The 10326-nt window shown below is 37.4% G+C and overlaps 1 protein-coding gene across 1 annotated transcript; it reads left to right on the top strand.

Moving 5' to 3' along the window:
• Positions 1 to 8288: 8288 nt before the first annotated feature.
• On the top strand, positions 8289 to 9899 carry LOC113360862 (26S proteasome regulatory subunit 6A homolog). The gene is made up of 6 exons (XM_026604323.1): positions 8289 to 8315; positions 8405 to 8449; positions 8954 to 9061; positions 9248 to 9307; positions 9382 to 9438; positions 9546 to 9899. The coding sequence occupies exons 1-6, from the start codon at positions 8289 to 8291 to the stop codon at positions 9897 to 9899; spliced, it is 651 nt and encodes a 216-aa protein (XP_026460108.1).
• Positions 9900 to 10326: the final 427 nt, after the last annotated feature.

The following is a 10326-nucleotide window of genomic DNA, read 5'->3' as shown; positions in this document are numbered from 1 at the left end:
GGAGTGCCATTAACAATAATGGAGAAAGTAGTTGTAGTTACACAGTTCATAATAATATTGTAAGCATCGCCATTAATGCCATAGGCTCTAAGGCACTGACCCAAAAAACTCCATGAGACTCTGTCATAGGCTTCACTGATATCAATTTTAAGCGCAAAAGCACCTAAGACAGAGTTGGACTGATTCATGGAATGAATTAGCTCCTTTGCCGTTAGAATATTATCCAGAATTAACCTACCAGGTACAAAAGCTGACTGAGCTTTGTCAACTAGGTTATCAAGCATAGGCTTAAGTCTTTGCGCAATGATCTTGACCACTATCTTATAAAGGATGTTACATAAAGAAATGGGTCTGTACTCGATGGGTCTCGTAGGGTTTTTAACTTTAGGAATAAGAACTAGGTTTGTATGATTTAAGCCATTGGGTAAACTAGAAGATGCAAAACAGTGATTAACCAGAGAAGTTACCTCATTTCCAATTTTGTCCCAGCATTTTTTGTAGAAGATAGGGGGCATACCATCTGGTCCGGGAGATTTAAGAGACCTCATGTTCTTAAGCACTTTCCAAACTTCTTCACGAGTTGGAATGGCATTTATAACTTTATTCTCCTCATTGGTGATCTTATGCTCAGAACTGAAATTGACAGTTACCAGATTGTCTTGAGTATCCTTACTGAAATTGCTGGAGAAGTGATTGATGAGTAACTTTGAAATATTATCATGGCCTGAGACCCAAATGTTTTTTTCGTTTTGCAAGGCTTCAATAGAGTTCTTCTTTCTCCGTTGCTTGACAGACATGTGAAAAATGTGCGTGTTTCTGTCCACATTGGGAATTTAGGTGTTCTTGTTTCTTTGCTGCCAGAATTTCCTTTCAACTTCCATCAGTTCTTCAATCTTCATCTTCAGGTAGTCTTCATCACTTATAATATCTCTTGAATGTGCTAACTTCTGCAAATCAGCAAGCTCCTTCTTAGCCTCCTCCACAACTTTTCTGACATGACCAAAAGTTCTTTTACCCCAAGCAGTAAGGCTCTCTCCAGTTTCATTGATCTTCTCCAACGTGTTGCCAGAAGCATTATCCCATACCTTATGAACTTCATCTTGAAACTCTGGATGGTCGGTCCAGAAGTACTCGAATTTATTCCCAGGTTTCCTTTTTTTACAGATCTTGTGTAAGTTAAGATAAATCGGAGAGTGATCACTACCAATTTTTGGCAGCTAAAAACCTGCAGCTTCAGGAAATTGTATCCACCAGTTAGGGGAGCATAACACTCTATCGAGTCTGGCGTAGATAGGGGTGGACCGCAGTATCCCATGTCAATTAGACCTTTATCTTGAATCAATTGATTGAACTCTCTATTATGGTTATTATTATTATATCTGCCACCACATTTTTCCTTCATAGACTTGATAGAATTAAGGTCACCAATTATACTATAGGGGTTAGATATACCTTCAATATAGACAGATAAAGAAGACCAGAACTTGTTTCTATCACTTCTCACTGGAGGGCCATAAGCACATAATAAGTCCCAAGTAGGTGTCAAAATCTGACTGATCTGACAATGAATTAAATTCGTATTACTCTTGATAACATTTATCTTCACATGATCATGCCAGAGAAGGATTAAACCACCTTTACTACCCACTGAAGGCACCACAAAATGCTGACTAAAATTTAACCTGGAGATTAAATTACTAGCTTTATGATATCTAATTTGGTTTCAGATAAGAAAGCAATACTAGGATTACAAGCTTTCAAGAAGGAATTTAGATGATGAATTGTCGAGGGATTCCCTAACCCTTGACAATTCCAAGAGTAGATTAACATTGAGCTTGTGGCTGATCTAGGGCAGCCACCACACCCGTATTTTCGAAATTAAAACTTGATAATCTAGTTTTTTATTTAGGGTTCACCTGGTCAATGTACATTGGTGATGAAGTACGCTTTCTGCATGCTAAAATTTTCTTCTCTTCTTCATTCCATGGTAAAGCAATTTCTTTTCTCTTTCTCGCGTCTCATTTCCATTGACCTTGCTTCTTCTTCCTCGCTTTGATAATTTCCTGAGAGTTGGAAGTATTTTGACTGTCATCACTTTCAGAATCATTGATTGTATTTGGGAGTTTTTGAATAGTAACATCTGGATTTGGGTTTTCATTCGGTAAGGAGATAGTTTTGCTTTGTATTATCTCTCGGTTCTCAGTAAGTTTAAAACCAGGGTTTTGGGTGACTGTTGTTATTACGTAATATCACTCCCTGTACTGGCTCTTTCTGTGGGTTAACATTACTCTCCAATCTCTCATTACCAACTGGTGCCAGGTGGTTAATCCACGTGTTTGATCCCGATAAGTTATTTTGGTGTCTAATTGGTGACTTGGATTAGGACGCAATCTCCACCCTTTGATTCGAATCATTTCTAGAGCTCGTGATTTTTGTACCTGCAGGTGTTTGTTGCAACATAGTACTGACATTCTGCTCATCTGATTGCTGTCGGCCATGTACTGTGTTACCCTCCCTGTCTGACTGTCTCCGACGCCAGCAAGTGGTCCGTTAACCGTGATTGTTTGAAGATTTTGGATTGCCGGACTGCACATTTTTGCCGGAATGATAATTGGTGTAATTGTAGCTTTGTCCCTGTTCTTGTAATCAACTCTAATCTCATCAGAATACCTTGCTAGTCTTGGATCTACCATCTTTTCACTGAAATCTTCAGTATCTAACTTCAAGCTTTCCAAATTTTTTGATAATACAGGACACTGCTTCATAGCATGACTAAATAAGCCACAATAGTAACATAATCTAGGTAGTTTCTCATACGTGAATTGAGCCATTCGAATCTTCTTAGAGGCTAGAGTCACTTTCATCTCTTTTGGAAGGGGTTTGGTGATATCAATTTTAACCCTAGCTCTTGCATATTTCCCCCATTTAGCTGCATCTTCATCTGATATATCTTGAGGACTTCCAAATTTCTTTGACATACTGAGAATTTTTTTCCTGTTTAGCATGCTAATGGGTAAACCGTGTATTTGAATCCAAAACCAGACATGTTTAAACTCATACTCTTCAGGCAGGAGGTCTTCATCACATCGCTCCAACACCATTAATTCATTATTCAGAGCCCAAGGAGACTCTTTCAGAATAGCTTCCATATCAGAGAGGTTTTCAAATCCGACTTTGTAGATATTCTTTCCTAGATCTGAAATAGATAGCTCTCCTGATGTTCTCCAAGCTTTGCCTAACATCTCTTTAAGAATAGAAAAAGCATAGCCTCTTCCTGTGACTAGTTTGAAAACAAGACATCTTTTCCATTCTGGTAGTATATCCTCCTGTGGATCTCCATCTTCAAATTCTAACTCATTATTATTATCCAGCAGATTTGACATTCTATTTATTATGTCTTCAAAATCCTGTGAAGAAGATGCTACTGACGCCATGAGAGCAAGGAAATGGTTCAATTATTGTGACAGTACAAAGAGTACAAGTACTATGATGTAACTCCGGATCTGAGAATAATAATCATCACCAAGGATGAGATCAATAAAAGGAAGAATCAACTTAAAGTTGAGAAGAAGAATCAACAGTAGTGTTGAGAGAAAGAATCACTAAACTGGTGAGGTCAAGATGTTTCGCCAGAGGTCAAAACATCGCGGCCAAGGTCAAGCGGAGAAAATTGTTGGAGGTTTGTGATACTAACTTGACCATACTTAGTTAACGGGGTCGTGTTGGTCCTGGTGTAAAAATCCATAAATATAAATGCCATTTTAACCCACTTGATTCGAGACCCGTCCTGCAGTATTTGAAAGGTTGGGCCTTTATGATGGCAGCGTTGCAGTTTTCTTCTGTATAATATATATATGAAAAATGTTTGGTATACTTCAAATGCTACACTATCGCTTTTTGTCGGCCTTCACTGCTGTAACAGTGATCTAGTTTATTTCTATTTTTCATCGATATTTTAGAGAGAAGAGAAAACTTCTCTCTTCTTGTTCATACATCTCTTCGTCTTCGTCAAAACATACTATTACTCAATACGTCAGAGAGAAGAGAAAACTTTTCTCTTGAAATCGAAACTTTTTTCCCCAAAACCCATCTCTATTTCTGCTTAGTTTCCTATACCTAATCCCATCAAAACCCATCTTCAGGAAATCCCGATCTACAACAGCAGTTTTCTAAACCTAATTGTTTCCCTGAAATCCGAAATCAAATCATTCAACTTCTGATTCAGCATCAGTTTGTAGGATTATCATCAGGTATAAACTAGTTTGTGGTTAATTTTATTTTCATTTGAAATCATTTGATAGAGTTAGGGTTTTTGATTTTGACCTAAATAGTATCTCAAAGAGTTAGGGTTTTTGATTTTGACCTAAATAGTATCTGAAATAGTTAGGGTGTTTTGATTTTGACCTAAATAGTATCTGAAATAGTTAGGGTGTTTGATTTTGACCTAACTAGTATCTGAAAGAGTTAGTGTTTTTGATTCTTTTTTTTTTTTAGATGGGAAGTATTGGGTATGTTTTGTTTTTGTTGGACATGAAGTTTTAAGTATTGTGTGTTGGTTAATTAAGGAGTGTTTAGAGTTTGTGAGCAATTTGGATTATTGGAATTGATTAGAAATTGAATTTGCAGGCTTAAAAAAATTGCGAGGAATGAGCTATATAACATGTGAAACAAACAGAAAACCGCTTGATTCATAACCAGTATCACGTCTGCAAAGTGTTCGATAAAAAGTCCCAAAAAGAAACGGCGGTTACCAGTTCCTTTCGCTCGACTTGTAATACCAGTTGTTATTTGGTATACTAAAGAATTAAGTCACTTTTGTCCTTGTAATAGGTGGTAATTGAATATTTGTCCCTACTTTTGATGGTCTATACAAATATCCTTATCACACAATAAATATGTCCCTCTTCATCACTAAGCCCATCAGGGGTCCAATAAGGTTTTTATTTCTTCCAAATTTGCCGTCTTATCTATTGTTTTTATCTAGGTCTATCCCTACTTACTTCTTCTTCTTCTTCTTCATTTAGCAGCGAACCCTCCATTGCTCCACCACCAGCAGCATCTCCATCGTCACCACCTCTGCAAATTCTCTTACCTTCGCCGCCGACAATCGAGATGTATCAGCAACATATAAAACCTTCTTCTTCTTCTATAATCGATTTTTAAAATCATACCCAAAGAAACGAGATCTGATTTTTTAGGTTTTGAAATCAAGTTTTGAGCAACGTTTGCGAACGATTTGGTGGTTCGATTCGATTAAGAAATGAGGATCTGAGAGCTGCTGCGATAAAATTGATTTTGAAATGGTTATGGTGTGTGAATCAATAGGATATGTTAGAGATAATGAACTTGTTGTTGCTGAGAAGTAATAGGTGTGTTCGAATCTGAAGTTGTTGATGCTTCTAATGGATTAATTGTGATTAAAATGAATAGATGAATGTGTAGGAATTACAGGGAATATAGAATTACGAAGAGAGAAGTAAGGATGATAATGGTAGCGGCGGTGGTGGTTCTGGTGGCGACGGTGGTGGTGGTTCGAATTGGTGTTGAAGCTTCATAGAAAACAGTGACGGTTGCTGCTATGGATTATAAATGGTGGTTGATGGTTTTGTTGGTGGATCTGAAACTGCAGCTGGTGAAATGGTTGCATTTTTCCATCAACATGGATAAACATCCATTGTTGATCCAACTAAAATGGATAAACTTGTACTGTTGATCCAACTGCAATGGATAGACTTCTACTGTTGATCCAACTGAAATGTATCAATTTCAGTTTTATGCCACTTAATGTTGATCCATCATCATGGATAAACATCCACTGTTGATCCAACTGAAATGGATAAACTACTGTTGTTGATATAAAATTATCTGAACCGACGGTGTCGGCGGCGACGGTGGCGGTGGTTGCTGCTATGGATTATTAGTGGTGGTTGATGGTTTTGTTGGTGGATCTGAAACTGCAGCTGATGAAATGGTAGCATTTTTCCATCAGCATGGATAAACATCTATTGTTGATCCAACTGCAATGGATAAACTTCTACTGTTGATCCAACTGCAATGGATAAACTTCTACTGTTGATCCAACTGCAATAGATAAACTTCTATTGTGAAATGTATCAATTTCAGTTTTATGCCACTTACTGTTGATCCATCATCATGGATAAACATCCATTGTTGATCCAACTGAAATGGATAAACATCCATTGTTGATCCAACTAAAATCGATCAAATACTGTTGTTGATGCAAAAATATCTGAACCAGTGGTGGCGGTGGCGACGACGGTGATGGCGTCGGCGGTGACGGCGGCGACAAACTAGTGGTGGTGGAGGACTGCTGGTGGTGTAATGGTGGTGGTGAAGGAGTGGTGGTGGAATATTGGTGATGGTGGCGGTTGGTAGGTGGTGGTTGTTGGACGGCGGTGGTGGAATGGTAGTTGAATGTTGGTGGTGGTGGTGCTACTGGTGGTGGTGAAGTGGTAGAGGAAGAAATTTGTTCCATTTTGAAATAAAAAAAAATATTATATGGGTGAGGGTATTAAGATAATGTAATATTAAATGGATAAGATTATAAAAAAGTAGGGACATGTTTATTGTTAAATAAGGATATATTTCTTGAGTTTGAAAATGAAGGACATATAATTAATATACACTAGTAATAGTAGCTGCCACAACCTTATACCAGAATGAGGTACAACACTATCCAACTATTGTTGTTAAATGTTGCAGACTCATTTATCGTGCCAGATTTAGATAATAGTGTTTCTTCTGCTAGGTTAATGGGAATATACATTGACTAAGTGAATCTGATGAAGTTGATTTTTCATTTCTTAGAATAAGTCAGTTGACGACTGATACTTCGAGACAAGGGTAACCAAGTTTGTTGACTGTGCATATCCTTGTGATAATAGCTGGCACATGCCTCATACCATAGAATGAGATACACCACTATACGTCTACATTCATTTAGATTACATATTTGCAGTGGTTAGTTTGTGGATTCATAATGGCTTGATTGTTGATAGAGCATCTAGGTTCGTTTGTTAGATACTTAAGGACTTTCAAGTTATGATTGTTGATACAACTATGATAAATTTGCATCCATCGATATTTCGTTACTGCAACCATCCCGACTTTATAGATCTCGTACTTCCATACCGGTCCCTCCGGGGTTGGTAAGTGATTCATTGCTCATTTAACAGCTTCAAGTCTCCAGGTTAACAGGCAACTGTAATGTGGTGAGCCTACATGACTTGTTTGCATTGGTTGCTGGACAGTTACAGAGTAGGATGACTCTTTGATCACTCTTTCGGGCCGGGAGGTCTCTCTTAGAATCTGGACCCCTGTAGAGAATCTACCAAAAACTATTCATGCCATTGCCATGTATTCCCTCAAGGCAGCTGTGATTAAAGGATGTTAGTTTTCTTTTTATTCTATACCTTCCATTCATGAATTTGCTTCTTGAACAATTTTTTAAAGTGTAGCCTGTTACATTGCCAAATCGAATTGCAACAGGTTTTCGGGCTCGAGTATGACTTTAATCTTTTAATATTGCGACGGTTTCCAGATTATAGCACGTAAGTAATACTACCACTTTGAGTATGTTGTACTGCACATATTTAAGTTGTATCATAAAACATTTTTTTTTTTTTTTTTTTGCAAAAGTCTCTATGTAGTAATATTACTAAATGTAATCAGAAGGGTTTCTGACAACACTTTTTTTTTTATATTGCAGGGGAGCCATGGAGAACAAGAGTTTGAATGTAAGAATATATTTTATTTTCGTTGTTGCAATTATCTATCGTCTCTCCCTTCTGATATGCTACATACCATTCTTTTGTGATGTTCCCAGATAGATATTTAATTCAAAGCTTGTTTTGCGGCATCACCTGAGACTGCTTCACATGCTGATTATGCTGCAATTCTAGGGGTTATTGGTCACGAGGTAGTTCCACTTCTTCTGGGTTATGATACATTCAGTTTGTGTGTTTCTTTTTTTACTCAATTCATTAAATATTTTGTCTAACTAGCTTTCTTTTCCAATTTTTGCAGTATTTTCATAACTGGAGTGGAATCAAGTTGAGTCGGAAGATGATGAAGAGACCAGCTTGGTGTTGATTCAACGGAAACAACTGATCCTTCAGATTCAGATAGTGAGGTACACTTTTGAGTAACTTATTTGTCATGTTATAGCCTATACTATGGTTCAAATTGGAGGGCAAACACTGGTGAAGCTTAAGAATATAATTTGAAAATCTCTGAAATGTTTTTTCAGATAAGTCATGCAACGGAAGATGTCGGGAATATTGCATCTCCTGGAGGTAATTATCTTTCATTTCAGCCTTCTCTCATCACTGTCCTCTTGCAAAATTCTTTGCTCCACTTTAAATTCCAATACTTGTGATGGCAGACGAAACACGGTCACGTGAAAACAATGGCATGGCTAATTGAGAAGGTAGGTTTGATGTTTGAATGAAAAACAATAAAGGCCTAATATAGTGTGCATATCTAACTTGGCCTAAATTGCTGTAATTTTCTACTTGAAAGGGGTTTTTAAGCCTTGTTTACTTCTCTAATTGAGTCCCCAAGTATCCCAACTGCTCAGGATGCCCTAATTTGATAGGGCCATTGGCCTCACTTACTCTATGTTGATTATACTTGACTGTGTGAGGGTGAGATTTTCGTAGGCGCACTGATAACCAATCTAAAGTGTGAGGTTGTAACACTTTAGAGACTTTGACAAAGTAGCATTTGCTCCTCAATCACCAATCCCAGTGGGTTAAGAAAATTTTGTGCCCTCGAACATTGGAGACTCTGGTAATACTAGGGTACCTTTTTCTTGTCCGTTTTGAGACCGATTTTAAACATAAATAATAAAATTTCAGATTTTATAACCCTGGATTTATTCTTTAGATAGTTCTTTAATGTGAATACTTTTTTCTTTTTCATCTACATGAAGATCTTGGACTTGCTCCCAGAGGAAGACGAGGAGCAAGATGGTGCCAATGTTGACTTGAATTCGCAAAGGAATGTGTTGTCTATCGTTGTAAAAATATCCACTTGTCAGGTGAACATTTTATTATGCTACATTGTCCACTGATTTTAATCTTACATGGTTTTAGTTGCATGGAAGATACATGTGATGTTTTTGGTGGACTTCGAGGTGCCTCGACTCGTGTTGCTTTTATGACCCTAATGGCATATTAGTATAATGCTAATTATTTTTCATCTTTGCTTTACTTGGTGATTCTAGACAATCTTTCTGCCTGTACCTGGACTTGTTGATCCAACTGAATTAAAACCTAGCGATCTGGTTGGCGTTAACAAAGACAGCTATCTGATATTTGAAAAACTTCCTTCTGAGTATGACTCACATGTAAAGGCTAGGAGGTTGACGAAAAACCAACAGAAGACTACAATGATATTGGGGGCCTTGAACTACAGGTACATTTTTTATTGTGAACTACTGCACATTTATTATGTGGATAATGATCACAATTCACTGGTTTGACTGAAAATGAAAGTTATGATTTCTTTATACTGTTTTGAAGATTCAAGGACTTAAAGAGGCAATTTTTTTGCCAATTACTCACGCAGACAGGTTTAAGAAAATAGGAATCAGACCACCCAAAGTAGTTCTATTATACAGACCTCCTAGAACAGGCATGACACTGATGGCACGTGCATGTGCAGCAGAAACCAATGCAACTTTCTTGAAGCTAGCAGTTTATTTCATTGTCACCTATTTTATGGAAGATATTGCTGATGTATACAGGCCATTGCGGAAACTAATCATACCGATGTTTTGGACCCTGCTCTCGTGCGATCAGTCTGTTTGGATTGTAAAATTGAGTTCCCTCATGCTACTGAAGAAGCGAGAGCCAGATTCGTTAGTTGATATTTGAAATGTGAATTTTTCATTTGCATGAACTGATTCAAATTCGTTCACTCTTGATACATTACCCGTTTTCATCTTTCGTGTGCTTTAACGAGAAAATCACCCTGAATTCGTCTTTGCACTACTTGCAGGAAAATGTCAGACAGGTCGAGGGTGATCACAAGAAAGCCCTAGGATTTTTGCTGGTTATATTTTATTTGGAATTCCTTCGTCTAAAGTTTATCTGCACCTTTTCTGGTTTACGCCCATCTGAGCTCTATAATAGTTTTCTTCCTTCCGAGGTTAAAGGTCTCTATTTATGTTGCATCTAGTTCAGCACTTTCTTATATTTCTAGGATTCGGTGACATCTTTATGTATGTTCTGAAATTTTGACCAATGGAGACATGATAGTGTAATTTTTATACAAGGAACCTTTTTATTGTCAAATTAAGAA

This window comes from Papaver somniferum, chromosome 1 (genome assembly GCF_003573695.1).
Source record: "Papaver somniferum cultivar HN1 chromosome 1, ASM357369v1, whole genome shotgun sequence".
In the NCBI taxonomy this organism is placed as follows: Eukaryota; Viridiplantae; Streptophyta; class Magnoliopsida; order Ranunculales; family Papaveraceae; genus Papaver; species Papaver somniferum.
The sequence above is the reverse complement of the archived record's forward strand: the minus strand, read 5'-3'. Positions and strand labels throughout refer to the sequence as shown.

What these genes read in the sequence shown, in the direction of transcription:
- LOC113360862 (XM_026604323.1), top strand. Translation starts at nt 8,289, where the DNA reads ATGTCGGGAATATTGCATCTCCTGGAG. An exon ending in TGGCATGGCTAATTGAGAAG is followed by an intron (nt 8,450 to 8,953) that starts GTAGGTTTGATG and finishes ATCTACATGAAG; the next exon opens with ATCTTGGACTTGCTCCCAGA. An exon ending in AATTAAAACCTAGCGATCTG is followed by an intron (nt 9,308 to 9,381) that starts GTTGGCGTTAAC and finishes TGTAAAGGCTAG; the next exon opens with GAGGTTGACGAAAAACCAAC.